The sequence below is a fragment of the Artibeus jamaicensis genome, unplaced genomic scaffold (genome assembly GCF_021234435.1).
Source record: "Artibeus jamaicensis isolate MK-2021 breed Jamaican fruit bat unplaced genomic scaffold, CSHL_Jam_final contig_464, whole genome shotgun sequence".
Taxonomy (NCBI): domain Eukaryota; kingdom Metazoa; phylum Chordata; class Mammalia; order Chiroptera; family Phyllostomidae; genus Artibeus; species Artibeus jamaicensis.
Window position 1 is genome coordinate 18,336,026 of NW_026521842.1, and position 23,160 is coordinate 18,359,185.

Below are 23,160 nucleotides of genomic sequence, written 5' to 3' on the forward strand. Positions count from 1 at the left end.
CCACTGAAAGGTTAAAGCAGAAGAGTGACATGGTCAGTTGGCACTGCAGAAAGAAACCATGGGCTGCTGCGTACGGGAAGGAAAGGGGGGCCAGTGCCAATAAATGAGGGCTGAGAAGGCAGTGGGGTTGACAGACGCACAGAATTTGATGACACACTGCGGGTTCAAATGAGGAAAGGGGTGCCATCTTTCTGGTTTGGCCAACCGGACGGATGGCAATACCATTTGTCCAAATTCCCTAGAAGCTGGGACAACTGGCATTTTGTAGATGACACTAAAACCAGAGAGGCTCATAGCCCCAAGAGTCTAATAAGAAGCCATGACCATTTGAGCCAGAGAGGAGTAGTCAGAAGCCAAGAGAGACATTCATTCCGCATCCTAAGGCACTCAGGTATGTAAAGAAAATGAGGGCGGCACCTGGTGCCTATGCACTAATGATGCTTAAGAAGGCAGTTCTGTCACAGGGCTTCCACGAAGTAGGCTGAGCAGGGAGCCAGGGCTGGGCGAAGGAGACACCAGCATCGTCTCAGGACCAACCCGAACACAGGCCTTGATCCCTCAGTTTTTAGACTCTCCTGCGTCCTTCTCCTTTAGGCCTCCTGGCTTCTAAACCGTCCAGGTAAGATCGACTTGTCAAGCACTCTGTTAGACCAGGAGATTGTGGACTGCTAACATCCCGAGACCATAACTCAAAAAGGAAAACTCCGACAAAAGGCAAATGAACAGAGGAAAGCTGAAACATAATTCTGCAACAAAAGCCAAATCTGCTTTACAAAATACAGTTTGCAGTGACCTCTACAGATTTTATTTTTATTTATTTATTTATTTTTTAATTTATTTATTTTTGAATGTATAGTTGCCCTTTGCGCATTCCCTGCTGGGAACTGGCCTGCAGGGAACTGGCCTGCAACCCAGGCATATGCCCTGACTGGGAATTGAACCGCGACTGTCTGGTTCGCAGGCCCGAGCTCAATCCACTGAGCTACACCAGCCAGGGCTAGATTTTATTTTTAAATTGCAAACTGACTACACAAGGCGAAATATCATGTAATTAGAGAGTTTTTATCTAGAGATTATGGAGATTAGCTAGTACATCCTACTTTTTTAAAGGTTTTACTTATTTATTTATTTTTTGGAGAACGGGAAAGAGAGGGAGAGAAACTCCAATGTGTGAGGGATGCATCTATTGGTTGCCTCTCACAAGCCCCCAACTAGGGCCCTGGTCCGCAACCCAGGCACGTGCCCTGACTGGGAATGGAACAGGTGACTTTTTGGCTTGTAGGCCAGCACTCAATCCACTGAGCCACACCAGCCAGGGCACCTCGCTTATTTTAAAACTTAATAAACCACAGAGGTCCCCTGGTTTCTCCAAGTTCACACTCAGGTCAAGAGCAGAGCAAGAACAGCCTCCTGACTGATTTCCCAACCTCTACACCAGACTGACTGGCTGTCAGCACCATTCGAACATCATGCCTCCAAGGGGAGCTCATCCCTGCCAGGGGCAGTTTTTAACCTTGTTACAATACACGGTTTCAAAACCACACATCGAGATAACGGTTTCCTTTAACACTTACCCTGTCTTTGTCATGCAGCATATCAGCATAAGAAGATCTAAAAAAACAAAAAGACAGATCAGAACCTTTGCAAACACCAACACATGAGCATATGCACATACACACATATATATATATAAATGCATTCTTAAATCAGATGAAACAAATCATCCAGGTAAATTTTAAACTACTTTAATAGAATTATGTGGACAAAAACAAAAGGGGGGGTGTATGGAAAGTAACCTCACAGGATGATGCAATCACAAATTCCTAAAATAACACACTTTTGAAATAAACCAACCTTGATAAAGCACATAATCTTGTTAACTATCCTATAATCCAATTCCCACCTTGCTTTTTCCCACCTTCACTTATCTTACTTCCCTCCTCAATTTCAAATGCAGAGAAGTTGCAAAACTGTTACTCTCTGGAACATTTGAGATCCTGTTCCCCAGCAAATGTCAGCAGTTTGGCTCAAATAAACCCTTATAAAAATTCCCCACAGTTTGGAATATCTTACATTGACAGTGATATGCTATAATTCTCTGGTACTACATAAAAAATCTCAGACAAATATTTATTTTCAGCAAAAAAACCTCTGATCTAAGAATGCTCTAGTATTAGTCACATTAACTCCAAAGCCACTAATACACTGATCCTGTTATACATCACACATTTTCTTTCCCTCAGAGTAACTCAGACTCAGTTTGTCTAATACTTTACATAATCTTACATATATTTGTATATTTGGATAATCACACATGTAACACTAAGGAGAATGCACCCAGCACTTTCCCTTACGACTCATCGTCAGGAAAAACTAGGAGTTTACCAAACTACAGAGTGTTAAAGGGAGAGTCGATCATCCATGTTCTCAACCACAGCATTTACAAACTTGAAAGCCTGTAGCAAGGTTGGGATGAGTCCTCGGAACTCTGCAGGCCCAGCCCAGAGATACTCTCTGAGAGTTCCAGGTGAGAGCTGAGGCGCTCCAACTAAAGGGAGGACCTCCAGCTTCAAGTCAACATCAGAATCACTGCCCAGCTTATTTTAAATGCAGGTTCCCAGCACACACACAAAGAGATTCTGACCCAGGAGATCAGGCTGCAAGTCTAGAAATCTGTGCTTGAACTGGTGTTCCAGGCAACTGTGACAAAGGCAATCTGTATCCTACACTTTGAGAAGCACTGAACTAAAACAATGAGGTTCTTTTATGACACACCAAGGTTTTCACATCTGAACCCCCCATGGCTGTTTAATTGAAATCTGGTCCTTTATACCTTTCTTCCCCTTTTAAGAAGCACTTGCACTCCCCAGCTTCCCTGCCTCACCACCCACCCACGTCCCACCACTCCACTGACATCACTCTCCCCAAGCACCACTCCGATGGCTAACATCCAGGATTTCTCTGGCCCCACTGGACACTCCCTCTTCCTGAACGCTCTCCTCCTTTCTGTGATCTGGCCATTCCCTCCTGGCTCTCCTGCCTCCTTGGCTATTCCAGGATTCCTTCGGCCTTCTACCTTTCTCATTCCACACCATCTCTGCAACGCTCCCTAACAACTGCAAATTGGGTCCAGATCCACGTATCCGTCCACTGGCATCTCCACTGAATGTCCAATTCCTCCTGTGTTCTTCCCCTCAGGAAACAACAGCTCATCCACCTAGTCACTCTACCCAGAAATCTTGGTGCTTCTTAAATTTTCCTTCCCCTTCCATAACTGCCTATGAGTCACCAAACTCAGGCTTACTCAAAGCTGTCTCCTCCATCTCCACTGTCTTTGCTTTGGGGTTGCAATATCCACCATGCTCCTTCCAACTCACTTTCCACAGTGCTCCCAGTGAGTGTTCCAAAATGCAGTCTACTCCTTTTTCTCCTATGTTTAACATCTCAATCACTCAGACAATACTGTCCAAAGTATTTAAAAAGAAGTATTTTTGAGCCCTTATTCTGTACTAGATATTGTATTTCATTCAATCATCAAACTACCCTAAGATGAGATACATATTACATTAAAACTTTTTCTTCTTCTTACTGTTGTTATTGTGTTGGCGAAAAAGCCCATTTAGTGTTTCCATAAAATAAAAGAGCCCTGGCTGGTGTAGCTCAGTGGATGGAGGCAGGGAGCCTGCAAACCAAAGGGTTATGTTTCGATTCCCAGTTAGGACACGTGCCTGGGTTGCAGGCCAGGTCCCCAGCAGGGGGTGCGTGAGAGACAACCACACATTGATGTTTCTCTCCCTCCTTCCCTTCCCCCCTCTCTAAAAATAAATAAATAAACTCTTTAAAAAAAATAAGAGACACATTTAAAATTTTCACCAATAACTTCATTGATTTTAATATTTTGAGTATGTCAGCTATCTCCCACGTGGTATAACACTGACTCCTCTAAATTAATGTCTCGATATGACTGCTCTCAACTTCAAGTGGTCAACCGGACTGTGGAGAATTGTCCAGTGAGAAATCTGCAGCACGACACTTCACAAATCACTTTTGACATGTTCCAGTCACAGCACCTTCTGAACAAATCTTTTTGCATTTCAGTTGCGTTTTCACCCTTCTTGAAATACAAAGTATAATATGCCAAAAATGTTCTTGTGTTCTTCAATATTAAAATGGCTACAAAAAGATTCACCCATTTTGGTAAGTTTTTTTAAAATGCACACTCATATGACAGCTGTCACAATAAAATCTAACAAAATTGTTTCAAATGAAGTTAAAGACAACTAAGCACTATTAGAGCCATCTTACGGGGGAAAAAAAACAAATGAACTTTTCGGCCAACCCAATATATCGTATATTAAGGATTATTATATTCAGGCTCAGAGAAATAATCCAATATATTATATATTAAGGATTATTATATTCAGGCTCAGAGAAATTAAGTAGCTTGACCAATGTCAGAATTGAGAAGGGCAGAGGCCAGACACATACCATATTCTTCTTCCTATATTTTTCACCAACTTTTACAACATAACATCTGCCTACCCTCTCTCAGGACAGCACTACCTTGCACCGCGCTCCAGCACACTGAACTGCCCGCTGCTACCCAGGCAGCTCATTTGGAAATGTGTATGTAATCCCTGCTGCCGAGAAAGCAATTCTCCCCATTTAGATATCAGTGACCCCAGACCAGTTGGTTCCTGCTGCTTGCATGAACTTTTGAGCCCATTTCTACTTGTCTTTATCTCACGGTGTGGTAATTTTTTATATGTCTGTCACAAAACTGCTACTTCTTAAGGATGGGAACCCTTTCTTCTTCATTTTGGTATTCACAGCCCTAGCACAGTGCTGGCATGGTGTATGCACTTAATAATTGCTAAATGACAGGAATGCACATGCTCTTAAACATCTTTTCAAAGAAAAAAAAGCATTTTTCCTTCTTTTTTTTAAAAGATTTTATTTATTTATTTTTGAGAGAGGGGAGGGAGAAACAAAGGGAAACATCGATGTGCAAGAGATACTACATCAATCGGTTGCCTCTCGTACACCCTCAACTGGGGACCTGGCCTGCAACCCAGGCAGGTGCCCTGACTGGGTATGGAACTGAAGACCTTTCAGTTCATCATTTTATAAAACTTTCATAAACTCCCCTATGGTTACTGAACTTTGGGTCTTTGCTTCACTACACAGACCCACTGACTCCCTACGCAAGCACAACTCAGCCTAACTCTCAGGCAAACCTACCTGCCTGATCACACCTGCTCAGGACCAACTCCTACCAGAAGCACTGGGTGATATCTTATTACAAATCAGATTGGATTCCAAGGCATCTGCTTTGAGATCAAGTACCCCACCCAGCTGCAGCCAACTCTGAACAAGCCCTTGTTACCTGGCAATCTCTTGGTGGTAATCATAGTTCTCATCTTCCGCCAGCCACTCCACAGACCCCGTGGTCGGATTGGCCCGCCCGCAGAAGACTTTCATGGTGCCAATCAGCTCCTCGGTTTTATCACTTGCCAGCTTACTTCTTATGGATGGGTGAGATGGTCAGAAATCTAATCGCATCATAATGACCAAGAATAGAAAGAAAAAATCGTAAAAGACAAGATAACAAAAGAGAAATAAAGAAATTGACCAACAGGTCAAAGCCACTAAAAATATTTATTAACCAGTATTTTCATTTTTCCAGCAAGTTACTTGGTTTTATATTCCACACATAACATCAAAAACTATAATATGTAAGTTCATAAAGCTATGTGGAAACTTCAGCAGTCCTCAGTGATTACAACAGGGTTAAATTAGTTTGAACGTTAGGTCTGGGAATAGCCTCAAATAAAAGCAGGTGAGAAAGGAAATAAAGCAGAGGAAAGGGCTGGGAGGAAAGAACAGAGTTGGGATGGTGGTAAAGGAGTGTCAGCAATACTACCGAGGGATACTAAACACTTAGTTTAGGGAAAAATACAAAGATAGAGCAATTCAAACAAATTAGGAAAACCTTCATCTAAACAAGTAAGTCGCAGCTGTAGACAAACAGGGATAATCCCAGGAATATGATATTGAGGGGAGAAAAAGCAAATCACATACACACACAAAAGCAAATCACAGAACTTATACAACATTTACATAAAATTTTTAATTATGCAAATAGAACAATACATTCTTCAAGTATCACACAAAAACACATAGCAGGCAACAGGACAGTGGTAATCTTTAAGAAGAAAGGGAACATGGCGGGATCAAGGACAGCCACCCAGGGGACTTCAAAAGTAATATTCTTTTTCTAAAACTGGGTGGTGGGAATACAGGTGTTCATGATACTGTCATACTCTATGCCTCACTATTTTTTATAATAAACCCAGTATTTAATTTTAAAAGCAATTTTCAAAAAACCTTCATCTGAAAAAACTTTGTTTCAGATAAAGAGTGATACCAGACAGATAAAATGTCTTGCACAGTCTTTTCCCCCAAGGACAGAGGAACACCACAGCTCAAGGTGTGCAGGTAGGTCTCAGCAGGAATGAGCTCTACCAGTGCCCCACCTCTGACCACTCAGAAACACCCAGTGTTCCACACACCCCTTCATTTCCGGTTAAACCCTGGGCCATCTCCAGGAAACCTGATCACTTTTTGTGGAGGAGGTCCCCTAAATATTCCTGAGGCATTTTACTGGCCAGAGTTATTGAATTTCTTTTGAAGTTATCTAGACGAAGTAAACATTGATTCTTATACAAGAGGATGGGAAACACTCTCTTCTGAAAAGACTCAGGCTGTCAATGGCCCGGTTCAAAGTAGTCAACCTGACTTTCCGTAAAACTCTACTTCTACAGTCCCAGCTTACCCACTCCATAACCTAGCACTCTCAGTCCTTCTGACAACCCCAGCAAGAAATATATTTTACACTGAGTCACAATACATGCACTTGCACATATAACTCACAAGTTTTGCAAAACAGTACATATTTAGCCTTCCTATGGGCAAGGCTCTCATATAACTTATCCCATTTTTTCATTGATCACGATTCGCTAAATTGAGTTTGTAACTCAATTTAGGTTACAATTGAGGCTGTAACCAATGGTTTACAACCTAGTCTGAAAAACCATTGCTAAAATGAGCTCTGCACACTTCATATGCTATTTCTTTTAAAAACAGAATACCTAGAACTACCTGAATCTGTAAGGTGCTTTAGAAAACTGTGTCCACAAATGCCATAGTAGAAATAAATGACCACATCTCACTGAATGTTCAGGGAAGGCCTAAAAGACAGGTAGGATTTTGGTGGGCGTGGGAAGAGGGCACTTCACCACTTTAGAAAGGTTTAGGCTGTCATGCACAGAAGACAAATTAGTTTAGCTTAAGTTAAACCGAACAAGGAGTCAAACATGTTGATGGGGTCCATCCTGTGGAGGGTCTAGAAATCCTCATCCTGTGGAATACCCTTTTGGTCTGTGATGTTGCTCAGGATCACAGGGTATTTTCAGAGCAGTAGATAAGTCACTGGCTTCATATTAATCTAAATGAATATTTGAGAAGGGGAACCATGTCCTACAATTTCTCTGGGTGAGGCCCTATCATCTTCTATGGATAAATCTCTTCACCTATTACTGACTTGTCCTCTCCCCAAAGGAGACCGCACTCCAGATTCAGGAGATAGCCTGATCCCCTCTTCATTCTCCAAGAGCTGTCAACTCCTGTGGTCATTTACAAGGAGGAAATGGAAATCACCACGCCAAGCTCTGTTGAGGGGAGACTCCAGGTATGTCCTGTGAATCAGTTCACTGCGGAGGCGCTCCACCCGCCGGCCCAGCCAGCGGCAATCACCAGAGAGGACTGCAGAGCCGGGGCCCGCCTGGAACCCCGCTCTACTGCCAGACCCAGAGCTCTGAGCCGCCTCATGTGGACTCTAAAAAGGTCCTCAAGGGTCCCGCAGGGTTGTCTCCCGGCATCCGAGAACGCGCACGCCAGGCCCTGCTGCCTGAGGCCCGGAGATGAGAACAGGATGCTGGCTGCATCCGGGACTCCAGAAGCGATCCCACCTACCCAACATGGCCAGCGCCTCACCGCCGTGGGTACCGCTGTATTCACTCCCGCCGCCACTACCACATTGTCGCAGTCGGCGTGAGGGGGCAGGACCTTCCTACGCCAGCAGAACGTGCCGGGGGCGGGGCCCGGAAGCGGAACTTAAAGGTGCTCCCAAGTCACCCCTCGCGTTCCCACAGTGCTCCGCGACAGCTGCTATGGAGGCCCGCAGAACTGCTGTACTCCGCGTGAAACGGAAGCGCAGCGCGGAGCCAGCCGAGGCTCTAGTCCTCGCCTGTAAACGCCCTAGAAGCGACACAGTCGAGCCAGAGGCCCAACAGACGTCCCCCGAGGGCCTGGAGAGAGCAGCAGAGAATAATGTCTTCCAGTTGGTGGCCACCGTGCGCTCCCAGGTAGTGGGCGGGGACGGAGACGAGTGGAGGGACTCTTAGGGTGCAGCCAGGATGAAACTATATCCCTGACCCCTACACGAACCCCTTACTTACGCCGGCCCCTCTCCCCTACTGCCCTCTAGGAGGACCCTGTCCAGCCGCTTTTGCGGGCGGCTCTGCGCCCGTCCCAGGGCAGCCAGCAGCGTATCCGCCGCGACCTCCGCTCCTCGCTTCGGGAGATCAGGCAAGAGGGCCGCTACAGGGTGGTCTCTAGCTGCCGATCCTTGAACATTCCCTCGGATGGCCTGGAGTCCGAGGACTTGCGGGGAAACCCAGAAGCCGACGACGGCCCAGGCTTCCAGCTCTTGGAACTGATCCACGAAGAAGGAGACCCAGAGACCGCAGCCGCCGTCTCCTGCAAAGTGAGTACACGTTCGGAAGAGAGCTGGGCTTCTTCGGACAGGTAGTGCCAGGAATCTGGGTCAGCACACAGTTAAGAAGATGCACATGGTTTCACATTTTACTAATAGACGATCCCTCTGGCTTGATAGCCTTGTTTTTACAGGTTAGGTTATCTATTCAACAAGTACTTACTGAGCACTCATTATGTGCCAGGTATTCTGTGGCTAGAGCAGTGAGGACCTAACATTCAGATAGAGAAAAAAAACAAGTAAATTCAGTGTCATGTGGTGATGTAACCTGTAAGAGGGCATGAGGAAGGGGAAGCAGGAGAGTGGTTCCATTTCGGAGGTCTCACTGAAATGACATTTGAGTGAAGTCTTGAAGGAAGTGAATGGCAGGGCATTATGGATATCTGGGAGGGAGGGGCATTCGAGGCTGACGACCTACAAGCGCCAAGACTGTGAAGCCAAGTTTGTCTGATGTTTCGGAGGTAGGTCAGTGTGCCTGGAGCCCAGTTAACTGAGGGAGAATAGTAATGAAGTTGGGGGAAGGATATCTACTAGACCTTGTAGGTACTTCTAAGGGACCATTGTCTTTTTACCCTGAGATAAGGAATTACTGGAGGATTTTGAGCAAGGTGAAGATAGAGCAGATGAGAAAACTCATCAAAGGCAGGTTAAAGGAGTAGTCTTGGGTAACATACCAAGTCTGAGGCAGATTTGGGCCAAAAATGTTCTTTTTACCACATTACATACATGTTTCTTTTGTGCCTCACTTCCAGAAAACAAAGTCTGTATAGATTACGATTATAAGAGTAGAGAATTCTCAGACTAAGGCATTACCCCTCTTAAAAAATACTTAAAATTTGCCCTGGCTGGTGTAGCTCAGTGGATTGAGCACAGGTCTGCGAACCAAAAAAACCGCAGTTTGATTCCCAGTCAGGGCACATGCCTGGGTTGCAGGCCAGTTCCCAGCAGGGGACGCACCAGAGGCAACCATACATTGATATTTCTCTCCCTCTCTCCTTCTCTTCCCCTCTAAAAATAAATAAATAAAGTCTTTTTTTTTAAAAAAAAAAAAAAAAACCACTTAAAAATTTTTCACTCCTTTAATAGTTTTACGTTTTAAAAGTAAAATTTTAATTCAGAATATATCAGGCAAAACTATGGTGCTAGCATACTTGGATAGCAATTTGAGCATGATGTCTATAGCCACATATTTTAAAAAGTATTTTATTTATTTTTATACAGAAGGAAGGAGAAAGAGAGGGAGAGAAACATCAGTGCATTGTTGCTTTTGGTTGACACCCTACTGGCAACCCAGGCAAGTGCCCTGGCTGGGAATTGAACCAGTGATGCTTTGGATTGCAGGCTGGTGCTCAATCCTCTGAGCCACACCAGCCAGGGCTATAGTCACATCTTTTACCAACACTAATTCCAGACTGATTCATGAGTTACCAGTCAGATAATTTTTAAAAGTAAACCAGTGTTCAGCAGAATGAAATCAATTAAATAGTTCAGTTTTATAAGAAAAAACTGAAGGATGTGAACACAATTTTTACCAACAGTGGAAAACAAACTATAAACACATCAAGAATGGTTGCAGAGTAATGATTTAAAAAGCATGAATTTAAGGTGAAAGCAAACTTGAGGTTTCGTTCCTACTAAGACTAGCAGGGGAAAGGTAGCCCTGCCGGCAAGGTGGTGATTAAAGCAGAACATGACTAGTGCTTGAAATTGAGGCCAATCTTTTGGAAAACAGCATGGCTTTACATATCAGGAATCCTAAAAATAGCTTGGGGCCTATTTTAAAACCATTTAAATTTATTTTTATTGTTTGGACTCTAAAACCATCTAGAATTCTAAATTAGTGTTGGTATTTCTGTGCCCCATTATTGTGGGGGGGGGTTTCATAAATTGATATTATTTAAGTTAATAAAGTACTACTTAATAGGAAATCTGAAAAAGTGAAAAGCCTTGGTTCATTTTTATCTAGTAATCTCACCCCTGGGATTTACCCTAGGGAAATACTTCAGCAGAAACAGACATCTGTGGCATTAACAAAAGCTGCTGTTGGTTTAAATTCATTTAATCCTCACAAAATCTCTATGAGGTAGGTACCAGTACTTTTAAAATATATATATATTATTTATTTTTAGAGAGAGGGGAAGGGAGGGAGAAAGGAAGGGAAACATCAATGTGTGGATGCCTCTTGTACACGCCACACTGGGGACCTAGCCTACAACCCAGGTATGTGCTCTGACTCGGAATCAAACCCACAACCCTTTGGTTCACAGGCCGGCGCTCAGTCCACTGAGCCATACCAGCTAGGGCAGTACTGGTACTTTTATCTTCATTTTCAAGTGCAGGAAAATTGACTACACAACTGCCTGGACCTTTAAAATAATAACCATGAAGACTGGGAAAATGGGAACATATATAAAAACAAATATATATGTTTATGAAGTGGCAGGTGATGGCTTGTAGTAGTTATCAGAGCTCAGGAATAGCTCTTAGGTCCCTATAGGAGGCCACACAAAATGCAGACCTATATATATAAACATAAACATGTGTATATGTTTAGTGGTAGAAAATGCTATACGTAGTATAATTGAAAATATGGGTAAACACAGACTTGACTTAAAAGTAATTTTTTATGAAAATGATCTTTATTATAGGAAATTTGAAAAAAATATAGCAAATAAATTTGACTGCATAATCTACTGGATTGAGGTCTGGGGACTTGTGAGTCAGAGCCAAAGCTTCCCTTTAGAACAGCTTTGAAGGTAGTTAAGAGTCTGCACAAAAAATAACATCTCTAGTTCCTTTTGACTTCAGAGCAAAGAAGAATTGATTCCCTTTAGCCTGTGATTGAGAGCACTGGCCTCCCCTCATCTGCCTTGGCCATGGGATGTCCCCGCTTCCCCATGTGGTGTCTGGTTGGAGCTGCACAGCCCCCTGTGATGAATCTGTTGAGGGGGTCATTTGCAGCATGTCCCTTTGGTTTCTAAATTGACCTGTGCTGCCCTGGATGACAGCCTGTTACCTCTGCAGTACCTCTAAACCCCGGGCCAGTTCCATTCTGGGGCAGTCCATCTTGAGCTGTTCTTTCTAGCAGGAAAAGGATTATAGGGGGATCCACTCCTGGTTGTGATTAAAAGCAGGACGTCAATGTGGGCAAGGGAAGTGGTGGGTGATGGCTTGTAGTAGTTATCAGAGCTCAGGAACAGCTCTTAGGTCCCTAGAGGAGGCCACACAAAATGCAGAGCTTTGGGGGGTCAGCTGTAGGGGTGCTTTAGTGGCTCTGCAGATCCCCAAGGGGAGATCATCCTACCAAAGGAGCTCAGGAAGACCTAGGGTAAGACTCAACAGCTCTGCTGGCCCTCCCCTCTCCTTAGGCCCATCTTCACACATGCTCTTACATCAGCCAAGCACAAAAGAGTAGGAGTCTGTCTTGTAAGTGTCTATGTCAAATGAAGAACTACACATTACTTTTTTTAGAGATACTTGGTTTTTGAATCTTATAGCTAATTAAGAAGAAACTAGTAGGCCATGGGAATAAGAACGTCGAATCTGACAGACGTGTAGGGAGGCTTCCTTCCCCCAACTCTTAGCTTCCTTCTCTTTGAACATCCATGTTATCTGCTGTTTTCTTTACAGGCATCTGACCCAGATGTGATCCTCTGCAATTCTGTAGAGTTGATCCGGGAACGGCTGACTGTGTCTGAGGATGGACCAGGCGTCGGGCAGCAGAAGGAACAGAAGGATGACTATGTGTATGACATTTACTACCTGGAGATGGCCACTCCAGGATGGATTGAGAATATCCTCTCCGTGCAGCCCTACAGCCAGGAGTGGGAGCTGGTAAGGGGACCCGGGAGGATGAGGGGCACGAGGCAGCCAGACCAGTTCTGCAGTCCGTGTACTTTCCCTCCCTGGGTTATCTAATCCTGATCAACGATGTTCTTGGTTCCTTCTGTTCTTGCTTAAAAGGAAAAATTTATTCTCAGTGCCTTCTAAGAACCTGGGTTTAATGCAGAGAATTTTGGAAGAGTCTATATTTAGAGTTTTTGCTCTTAATGAATTTTTTAAAAATTTTTATTTATTTATTTTTAGAGAGAGAGGAAGGGAGGGAGAAAGGGAGAGAAACATCAGTGTGTGGCTGCCTCTCACGTGGCCCCCAGTCGGGGAGCTGGCCCACAACCCAGGCATGTGCCTGACTAGGAATCGAACTGGCGACTCTTTGGTTTGCAGCCTGTGCTCAATCCACTGAGCTACACCAGCCAGGGCCCAAACTTTAAAGATTCCCAAAGACGTGTAAGCATCAGTGACTGGCTATCAGTTGAACAAAGGGGAAGTTTTCAAACATCAGGTGCTGCGTAACTTTCTGCTGTCTTTATTTATGAATTAACAGTTTTCCCTTTATCCATCTCTCCCAGGGCAAGTATAGCAGTTTGATCAGGTATTGATAGTAATAAACCTGAATTCCCTTCACGAGTTTGATAAATTAAAATGCAAAAGCTCATATATAGTGTTCAGTTGCACTGTGAATCTTGTGGGAAGCTGGGAAGACCACCTTAGTAACTCACCAGAATATGAAATTTAGTCTCACAATTTCTTGGATACAATTCCCTCTCAAACCTTTGCCTCACAGATTAAATTCCAAAACTAATCAGGTGACGAGGAGGTTTATCTCACCAATGGACGTATCTGTTATTTCCTCCTGTTTGTGAGGTCAATGGCATGACAGCAGAGGCAAAGAGGTGTATAATCGATTCTTAAGGTATTAAGTCAAAAAGGTCAGAGCTTCCACAGCATGGCAACAGCTTTGCAGATGCCTACATCATGATAGTTGAAATAGCAAAGCCCAGCAAAGGTAAAAGCTGAAAGTGCTAAAAGGCCTGCCTTGGCAGCTTTGTGCAATGCATCACCATGCACGTAGTCGGTAACAACTTGTCCAAGGCCCCAGTGACCATGGAGAGTGAGGACTGCAGCCAGGGAGTAGTCCATCATGGAGGAAGGATTCAAATAAGCAGCTGGAAGCAGACCCAGGAGCAAAACACTGACAACCCTCTCACCAGTCCAGTGGAGAGAGGCAACCATTGAACCAGCTACAGAAAGAGAGAACATTGTCGGCTGGGTGACAGGTGAATGTGCTGTATTCCACATCATCCTGGCGTAGGTTGATCCTGGCGTAGGTTGGTCCTGGAGAAATGCTGAGTTTGAGCAGGTCTAACTGGGGTTCAGAGGAAAGCTCAGCCTCCTTGGGCACCACAGAGGACACTCAGCCTCCAGATACTCGCCATTTCGCTCCTTAAGCTCTAGGTCACCCTTAATGAATCTTTTATAAGGTTCATGACATCATATTTATTGTTTATACTTTCCCACACTCTGGGGGGGGAAAGTATAGCAGTTTATAATAAAGACCAAAAAAAAAACCCAGAAATTTTCATATGAATTTTTAAAAATTATGTCTTACAAGGGGTAAAATCTTGGCTCTGGCTGGTGTGGCTCAGTAGATTGAATGCCAGCATGCAAACCAAAAGGTTGCCAGTTCAATGCCTCATCGGGACACATGCCTGGATTGTGGGCCAGGACCCCAGTTTGGGAGCATACGAGAGACAACTGATCAGTGTGTCTCTAGCACATCGATGTTTCCCTCTCTTCCTCCCTTTTCCCCTCTAAAAATAAATAAAATCTTTTTTAAAGTGGGGGGGGCGGGGGGAGTCGGGTTAGGTAAGATGACTTCCTATCATTATTCTTAAATTCTAAAATGATTACTGAGAGAAGGTGGTACCTGTCATGCTCCTATGAGAAAAGTACTTTGTTCCACACCTACACTACAACCACCATGTGAGTCCTCGCATGGCCCCTCCTTTTGTCTTCCTGCACCCCTCATTCTTGGGTTCTGGTTCTGCTCTCTGACATCACCCACAATCCATACAATCCCTCTCCCACCTGGCTGCCCTGCGGCAGTTTGAACCTCCCTGTCATTACCTGCTCAGAGCGGCTCTCCGTGCCCTGGGGGCGTTCTTTTTTTGAAGTTCGGTCTATCGCACTAGGAATGTGGTTCCTGGAGCTGGACTTGGGAGTGGCGTAGGGCCAGTGTCTCCCTCTTGTAATCTAAGTGAAGCCTGTTGTGCAGCAGGGACAAACTAATCCAAGGCTGCCTCTTTTTCACACAGCACCCTTAAATGACATCTCTCCAAGTTGGTTTGCTAAGATCATAACCTTAGATGTTTTGACTTATATTCATGTTTTGTGTTGAGATGTGCAGGTGAATGATGACCAAGAACCGGAGGACATTTATGAAGATGAAGATGATGAGAACAGTGAGAATAATTGGCGCAATGAGTACCCAGAGGAGGAGAGCAGTGACGGAGATGAAGGTTCCAGAGGTAGGAGGATGGCAGCCCTGGATGGGGAGGGACTGCTGGGCTCCGAGACTGAGGTATGAGCACAGTTGGCAGGTCCATCCAAACTGGCCTTTCACCATGAAGCTCCAGTAGCTCAACCACAGGCTGCTGGAGCTGTAGGAAGCCCACGGACCAGTGTTCCCACGGGGTTGCTGGAGGTGTGATGTCAGGGGTGGGTTCAAGTCCCGAGTTCTGTCATGGCCTGGCTGTGGGTCTTAGGCAAGTTTCTTCACTTCATTGAGCCTCATTTTCTCTCCAGAAAATTAGAATATCACACCAGCTTCAGTGGTTGAGATGAAGTGAAACATCTAGCTCAGTGTCCCTTTCCTGGCTTCAGGCTAAGAGAGGGACAGGTCCCAAGTGCCAACAAAAAGAATTTCTTTGTATCTGTTAATGGAGGAAAACTATGTAATCAAACTATGTAATAACCTATTGGGAAAGTGCCTGTAATATGCTAAAAGGGAAAAGTTTCAAAATTATATTTATCATATTGCTGTAACTATTATAACCAAAAAAATCCTTACGTAGTGGAGAAATAACAAAATACAGCAATGTGATTTTATTTGTTCTAAATTCTCTTTAAGGAACAAGTATTTTTAAATGGCGAACCAAAAAAAAACAAAAAACGAAACAAAACAGACATTTTGAGAAGGGACGGGGCTCTCGGAGTCACCTAAAAAAATCATGCGTTTGGAGCCCATTCCTCTCATCTCATTCTAGGCTCTGATGAATACAACAGCTTCAGTGAAGAGGAAGGAGGCGACAGCAGACCACCCATGTGGAACAAATACCCTTTGGATGTGCAGAAGGAGTTCGGCTATGACAGCCCCCATGGCCTGGATTCAGACTGAGGGTCCTGTGACGTTCATGAGGTTCTGCACAGGCCCCGAGGGCTGTAGTCTTGCAGCATCAGCTGCTCTGGTAATGGGTTTCCTGGTGCAGCGCGTGGAAGGAAAAAAAGCATGTCCAGCAGCATCATATCCTACCAGTGAAAATGAGTCCTGAAGGAGAGTGTCTTTCCACTCATAGTAGGGCCCCTTTGCTTCAATCATAACTGACCCTACAATTGGGGGCAAAAAAACAGCCACAAAAATGAAGCTCCCTGGCCCAGGCATTTTCCACTCTTCTCCCACACTAAAGCCAATAAGTGGAGGAGAAGCTCCTGTTTCGTCAGAACCAAGGTTCAGCTTTCCACGCCACCAGGCCACCCGCCTCTGGTAAAACCTGTCCGTTTTGAGAGAGTGAACCTAGAAGGACTACAGTGGGTCCCGTGTGGCAGCACAGTAATGGCCATTAGGAAAGGGAGTGGGACCTGTCTGAGGCGGGAGGGGTTTTAGTTGCAGTTGTCTCCATGTCCTGCTTCCTGCAGTGTGACTGGGAGGACGGCTGTCCTCAGCGGCAGTGCCGGGGGACAGGGTGTGTGTGAATGTGATTCTATCTAGTAAAAACACTTCAAATATATGAATGTGCAACTCCTTGAAAACCCTTTAAACCTGAATGTTAGGTGTTTTCCCATTGTGCTCCCTCTCCCCCTCAAGCCCCCCAGCAAAAATGGGGGATCAGTGAGGAGGAAGTTTCAGAATTGGCCTTAGACAATACAAACTTAAGGCAAATTAAGAAAAGGAAAAGCACATCCTGAACTTAGCTTTCCACTTAAAAACATTAACTAACTACTTACAATAGTCACCAGAAACTACCAACAGGGCCAATTTTTTTTTTTTAAGCCAGGACTTTTATCTCTTGTAAGCAAAATCTCTATCCCTACCCCTTCCGAACCACAGCTGCCCTGACTCTGAGTTGGCATTGAGCCTTCTAATGTAACACTGTCCAGTGGAACTTTCTGCAAAGATGACTGTTCTATGTAGGCGCTGTGCAGTAGGAGCCACTGGCCACATGTGGCTGAGCACTTTTAATGTGTTGAGTGCAGTTTTTGAGGAACTGCAGTTTTTTATTTTAACTAGCTACATGTGGCTGGTAGCTAACTGTACTGGATAGCAAGGCCTATGGCAATTAATACACAGGACCTTCTATTCAAGATGTGCCCTCTTAACAGAAAACTGTACTTGAACAACAATTAAATAAATTTAAAAAAAAAAAGTGCCCTCTTGCCCCGTAACACATACACTCTGTCACATGAGAAGGGGAATTACACAGGGACATGTCTCCCCACCTCTTTCAACATTTCATAAGCATCTCTACTTTTCCATCCTGCCTTCACTCAATTCTTTTTGTAAGTCTACCTACATGAGTTCCTATCTACACAGAGTTAAGCCTGGCAAAATGATTAAATTTCACATGTGTGTGTTCTCAGGCTCTACTACTGCAGCTGTAAAACCAACAGACTGTTGGTTTCTGACCCTAACTATCCACAAAGGTACAATTCAGTGTTGCAAGTAACAGGCAGCAACTTAAATGCACAATACTAGTCATCTTAGTCTTCTGTAGGCGCAGAAACAAAGGATTAAAAAACAAAACACTGTACCATTGTAATGTGCTCACTGCTATTTATGTACTCATTGAGGTTTGCCAACATTAAACAGCCAACAATGTCACAAACTGTACCCACTGCAAAAGGGATTAGCACACCAGGAGAACTGAGGTTGGTGAACAAAAACCTCATGGAAGTCAGTTCCACCGTGAAGCCTGAGTGGAGAAAGTCTCTGGCGTCCCTCCCACAGGGTGGTTCCTAGGAAGAGTCTGTATCCAGCAGAGAAGGGAAGAATGCAGTTACCACCCAGTAAGGAGAGGAGGGTGACATGGCTCACTAAGCAAGTATTAGGGCACCTCGGGTGTGAGGCCCTTATTTCCCCTGGGAGCCACTAGGGAGCAGCAAGTTCCTGGAATTAGCTGGTCATGTACTTGAGAAAGCTAAAGCCTGGCTCAGGGATCCTCAAGACAAGCGTACTGCGCTTAAAGGATTAGCTCTGGAGGATCCTTGGGACAGATGCCAGCCTCACTCAGTCAGGAGTCATGTTTACATAGTCAACACAAGTTATTACCCTCTGCACCAGACTCCCTGTTGTCGGTCAGGAATCTGCTGTGCACACCCCCAACCCAGGATAGTAGGAATGTCCCCCCCACATTCTCACAAATGCCTGCCCTAAAGCAAAAGCCACTGTGAGCTCGATCCCCTATGTTGTCTTTACTGAGCAAATGTGCTCTACCCCCTTGTCTGAGATGGGCCAGTTTGGTGGAGAAAGCTGGTCAGAAAGGAAGATTTCCTTGTAGTTCTTGTCTTTACCATTGGTCAATCCCAAACCCTAAGGACAAGAAAAGCCCACAGGGCATGCCAGCCAGCAGGTTCTTCTGGTCCCATGATGACAGTTGGAGGACATCCCAGAGAAACTGTACAATCCAGTGAGGCCATGCTGCTAGAAGGAGCATCCATTAGAGCAAACCTACTGCTCTGGCTTGATCTGGATGCCAGAGAGCAGCCTGAGCACCAGAATCTGTTGTTTCCAGTCACGCAGTCTGCTGAGAAGCCAGACTGAGGTTGAAGCAGCTTTCCCCCCAGTCTTCACTGATCAAGGGGGAAAAATACAGAAGTCTCCACAAGTACCAAGGTCTTCCTGAGACAAGTCCCACCAGACCTCGCGCCAGGAGGCAGGCGGGAGAGGAGTGCGCTATCCTGATGATCCACACCAAGGCGGCTCAGTGTAAACAAAGCCTGGTGTTGGGAACAGAAGAGGAGGATGCAGCCTGGTGTGAGGTTTTCTGGGAAAAAAAGACCACCTCTAGCACCGCGGTGTGCCTGTGTGGGTCTGCACAGCAGCCCCTCACACTGACCTTTACAGAGGGGAACAAGCTAGTTGGTGGCTTGGGTCCATGAGACATTAACAGCTGAAAGAATCCAGGTGATTCACCTGAACTCTAGAAGTCTCTGTCCTTTTAAAGTTCGTACCAGAAACCCAGAGATTTACTTTATCAACTAGAACAAAGACAAGGTCTCAAGTAAAATAAAGGATTATCCTTCAAAATAGCAGTACTGCCAGACTTCTGACTCACGAACTGGTTCACCTGTCCTTGCTGAACTTCAGCCAGGTGCTTGTAACATGTCATCCACCTATATACTAAAATGTACAGGAACATGAGTAAAAAACCTTTAAAGGTAGCCTTGGCAAGTAAGACTTCACAGAAGATTGTGCTAAACCAAGCAAAATCTGCGGTTAGTCTGGCCCACCACCACATAGAGACACCTCTTAAAGACAGAGGGCCCTGGCTTTGGTACTTGGGAATATAATCTCCCCGGGGAAGGGTTTTGAACTAGAGGAAGAAATGGTAGCTTTTTAGGCCTCCAGTGCCTGGACCTGGTCAGAGGAAAACTTCCCATAAAAGCAGACGCTTTGTAGAGACTCCTGATTCAAACCTCAGATACCACATTTAGAAACCACCAGCTACGTCTATTAACCTAGCTAGCACTCTTCTTCCCCCAGTGCAACTCAGCAAGTGTCCAGAAGGGATGCACCACCCTCCTGGAACAAAACCCAACCAATTCCCGAGCCCCGCCACCACCCCCCTCACCCCCCACCCCCCACCCCCAGTCCCCACCTTCAGGCTGGCCCCAGACTCCGAGTCTCTTCCCATAGCTTACCAATAAGAGCGACCACCTGAGGAGGCCATCAGCCCTAAGCCCCCTTACATAATGTGGGCCAACAGGCTCCTTTAATACAAGAGAGTTGGGCCCACACAGTTGTGTCATCTGGACTTTGGTGGCTGTGGCCACCGTTAGCCAACCTTCCAGGCCTCAGGGGACTTTACCGCAAGCTCTAGTCAGTTTTCCTCTCAACCTTTCCCTCTTCAGCCACATCTAGCTCAGTCAGGACACAAAAGCAAATGTGCTGGGTGACTCTGGTGACAGCAGCTAAATGAAAAAAGGAGAGAATTTAGCCAACTGACATTCAGCTACAACTCCACTCTAAACACCACAAGGCTGATTATAGCACATCTGTGGCTCCCTCCCCACCTCTCCCTCGCATATCCCATGCCAGGCTTTGCCCCTCACCCCCCAACAAGCCTCAACATCCCCAGCCCCACGCATGGCTCCTCATCTTTCCACATAGATTGCACTTTCAGGGGGTAGTGTTTTAACCCCAAAATAGGACTCTAAAGATAAAACTAGTGATCATATCAGGATCCAAAGCGAAAGAGTCACATGGGGCGGCCAGTTCTCATGGCCTCCAGCACTTCACTAGCATGGAGGAAGCTGTCAGCCACTCGCCCCCCTCCACCTCTCCAAATGTGCGTGCACACACCTGGCCAGTGAGTGATGGACAAAGAGAAGCTCACCTATGATATTCCGAATGAAGAGTGGCCTCTGGGACTCTGGCAAGTAAACACCCAGGAAGTAGATGGGGACTCCGGAGAGGGCGATCCCAATGCCAATGAGGGAATTGATGGTGTCACCAAAAAGGGGCACAATGACCAAAAACAAGGAGCATATGCAAAACACGATGGGAAAAACCAGGCTGAGCTGAAATGGAGGGAGGTGAGACATTAGGTAAAACCGGCATGGGGAATTGGGTTTGGGGAAACAGGTACCGTGGGGAGAGGGCCCCGCCCTTTTAGTCTGCCTACAGCCACTGACCTTGAGAGGCCGGGGCCGGTTGGGCTCCTTCCAGCGAAGGTAGAGCTGTCCAACCACAGACAGGCCCACAAAGAACCAGTAGCTGAAGCTGAAGTAGTTGATGAGCAGGAAGACATCCTCCACAGAGAGGTAGATGAGTGCCATGGTGCACTGGAGGGGGAGGGAGGGCGCAGGAGAGAGCAATGTCACCAAGAGGGCGATGCCACCCCACGAGGCTCCACCATCCAGCAGTCAGCACCTGATCTGCTAACTGCTAATTTAGCTTCACCAGATCACCTCCGATTCTCTTCAGTGGCCCCTTGGCATCACAAAGGTCCATTCTCTACCTTAACCTTCAAGGTGGTATCTCTCCTTTTTCTGTTGGGGGGCCCTTCCTCTACTCAATGCCTCTCTTCTTTTTGCAAACTTCAGTAACAAGCCAAACTCTGCTCCCCTTCTTATGGCAGACAGTGAGGCCCTCTTAACTTCAACCATCAACCTCAACATGAACACAAGGTGCCCTCTAGATCTTTACACATGGGTCCTAACTACCTGGCGTACAAATGGGCAAATGCCTCCAGAATCAGCTCTCTTGTCCTGGCACCTTAGAAATGCAGATTAGATGCCCTGGCTTATGCAGCTCAGTGGACTGAATGCCAGCCTAAGAACCAAAGGGTCACCAGTTTGATTACCAGTCAGGGCACACACCTGGGTTGCAGGCCAGGTCCCCATTGGGGTGCGCTCAAGAAGCAACCACATACCAATGTTTCTCTACCCCTCTCCTTCCCTTCCCCTCTCTAAAAATAAATAAAACCTTTTAAAAAAATGTAAAAATCTTACAAGTTCATTTTAATATTTTTATAGCATTTGCCTCCTCTAATATGATATTTTACCTTTATATTTTAAAGTCATTGTAAGAAAAAAGAAACACTGAGAATTGCAGGAAGTATCTCAAGGAAGCTAGTATATCTCCCACCCTACGGTCTTCTCACAAAGTCAGCAGGAGCAGTACAGAGATACACCCAGGCCCCACACTCCTCCCAGAGCTTACGTTGAACAATAAAGCAGGGATAGGCGTAAAACGCTCAACGTGGATCATGGATAGAAGGTCTGGGAGATGGCCCTCACGGGAGCCCACGAAGAACAACCTGGAGGGACAAGGAATGTGTCAGCAGGACCCTCTCACTCAGCCATGTAGCCACACTCCTCACTCAGACAAACTAGGCTCAGAGCCCAGAAAAAGCAGGGAGCAGTCTCTAAGGAGCATCCCACGTTCTCTCTGCATGCCCAGCCCAACCTACCCCCTTTACCCACGAATGTCTCCACCCTCTTCAGCCGGGGGCACCTAAGACTGTCCATAATGCCCTGCCCCACTGTCACCCACTGACACCCCCAGACACCGCCATCACCCACAGACACCCCCACTTCTCTCAGTCACAGATACACTACTATCATCCAATGGATGCCTCACCCTGCAATCACCCGCTGGCACCCCAACTCATCCCACCAAAGGTACCTTCTTCACCTTGCCATCCATAAATTTCATACTTAACACAATGGCTTTTTTAAAGAATTTATTTATTTTTAGAGAGAGAGGAAAGGAAGGAGAAAGTGAGGGAGAGAAACATCAATGTGTGGTTGCTTCTCAGGTGCCCCCTGCTGGGAACCTAGCCTGCAACCCAGGCGTGTGCCCTGACTAGAAATCAAACCGGCAACCCTTTGGTTCACAGGCCAGCACTCAATCCATTGAGCCACAGCAGCCACGGCCAAAATGGCTTTTTAAAGAAGAGCAACCAGACTTCTGTTGTGTTCTCATATATCTTCTCAGAGCTCTCAACATGTGATAGGCCAGGGCAAGCCTGGAGCTCAAAGAGACAACCCAGACTTCCTCTCTGCACCTACAGACCCCTGCTGACTACGAAACAGAGCAGCAGAGGAATGAGCACCACCCGCGGCAGTCAGCGGCATCACGGAGCACACAGCACTCACCAGGCTTGGGGGTGGCCTGGGGGAACAAAACACTTTGCAAGAGATGACTACATCTGGCCTGAGAAGAAGAGCTGGAGTTTGCCAGAAGATGAGTGGGTGGGCAAAGGCAAAAGAGACCTGGAGGTGTAACAGTGTGGCCTCTTTGAAGGTTGGTGCTAAAATGCTTGTAGTCCCAGGATAAGGTGTGTGAGGAGTATGCTAGGAAGAACTTGCATACCAGGCCGTGCTGTGGAATCTGAACAAGCGTGACGGCCAGCTACGGCTCTGAAGTAAGGGCCCGGCTTGATGCAGAGCCTCTGGTAGCACCATGAGACCAACTAGAGCAGGGAGAAACTAGGGTATGGAGAGAAGGCCAGGCAAGGAGGTCGTCCATGACACCTTTCCCG

General features: G+C 45.8%; 3 protein-coding genes and 1 pseudogene across 11 annotated transcripts in view; 1 reads left to right on the forward strand and 3 right to left on the reverse strand.

Moving 5' to 3' along the window:
* Positions 1–8,146, reverse strand: part of PRMT7 (protein arginine methyltransferase 7) — a 45,693-nt gene extending 37,547 nt beyond the window's left edge. Inside the window, exons 1-3 of one of the 2 annotated variants that reach the window (XM_037162558.2) lie at positions 8,035–8,146; positions 5,387–5,552; positions 1,575–1,611 (exon numbers count right to left, since the gene is read on the reverse strand). In XM_037162558.2, the coding sequence (XP_037018453.2) occupies positions 1,575–1,611; positions 5,387–5,481 (132 nt within the window). In that variant the 5' untranslated portion in view covers positions 5,482–5,552; positions 8,035–8,146. Of the gene's footprint in view, positions 1–1,574; positions 1,612–5,386; positions 5,553–7,592; positions 7,959–8,034 lie in introns of those variants that run through there. The other variant, XM_053666606.1, reaches the window with a different exon arrangement.
* A 68-nt stretch (positions 8,147–8,214) lies between these two features.
* Positions 8,215–16,683, forward strand: SLC7A6OS (solute carrier family 7 member 6 opposite strand). Its single transcript, XM_037162592.2, has 5 exons — positions 8,215–8,426; positions 8,549–8,827; positions 12,467–12,670; positions 15,084–15,204; positions 15,943–16,683. Exons 1-5 carry the CDS (start codon positions 8,232–8,234, stop codon positions 16,071–16,073), a joined length of 930 nt encoding a protein of 309 aa, XP_037018487.2. The 5' UTR covers positions 8,215–8,231; the 3' UTR covers positions 16,074–16,683.
* Positions 12,881–14,127, reverse strand: LOC119061872 (succinate dehydrogenase [ubiquinone] cytochrome b small subunit, mitochondrial-like; annotated as a pseudogene).
* A 1,018-nt stretch (positions 16,684–17,701) lies between the features above and the next one.
* The window catches only part of SLC7A6 (solute carrier family 7 member 6), a 32,921-nt gene continuing 27,462 nt past the window's right edge, over positions 17,702–23,160 (reverse strand). For all 8 annotated transcript variants that reach the window (XM_037162587.2, XM_037162590.2, XM_037162591.2 and 5 more), the window contains 4 exons: positions 21,837–21,933; positions 20,807–20,956; positions 20,509–20,692; positions 17,702–20,083 (listed from right to left, as the gene is read on the reverse strand). In XM_037162587.2, the coding sequence (XP_037018482.2) occupies positions 19,989–20,083; positions 20,509–20,692; positions 20,807–20,956; positions 21,837–21,933 (526 nt within the window). In that variant the 3' untranslated portion in view covers positions 17,702–19,988. The remainder of the gene's footprint in view (positions 20,084–20,508; positions 20,693–20,806; positions 20,957–21,836; positions 21,934–23,160) is intronic.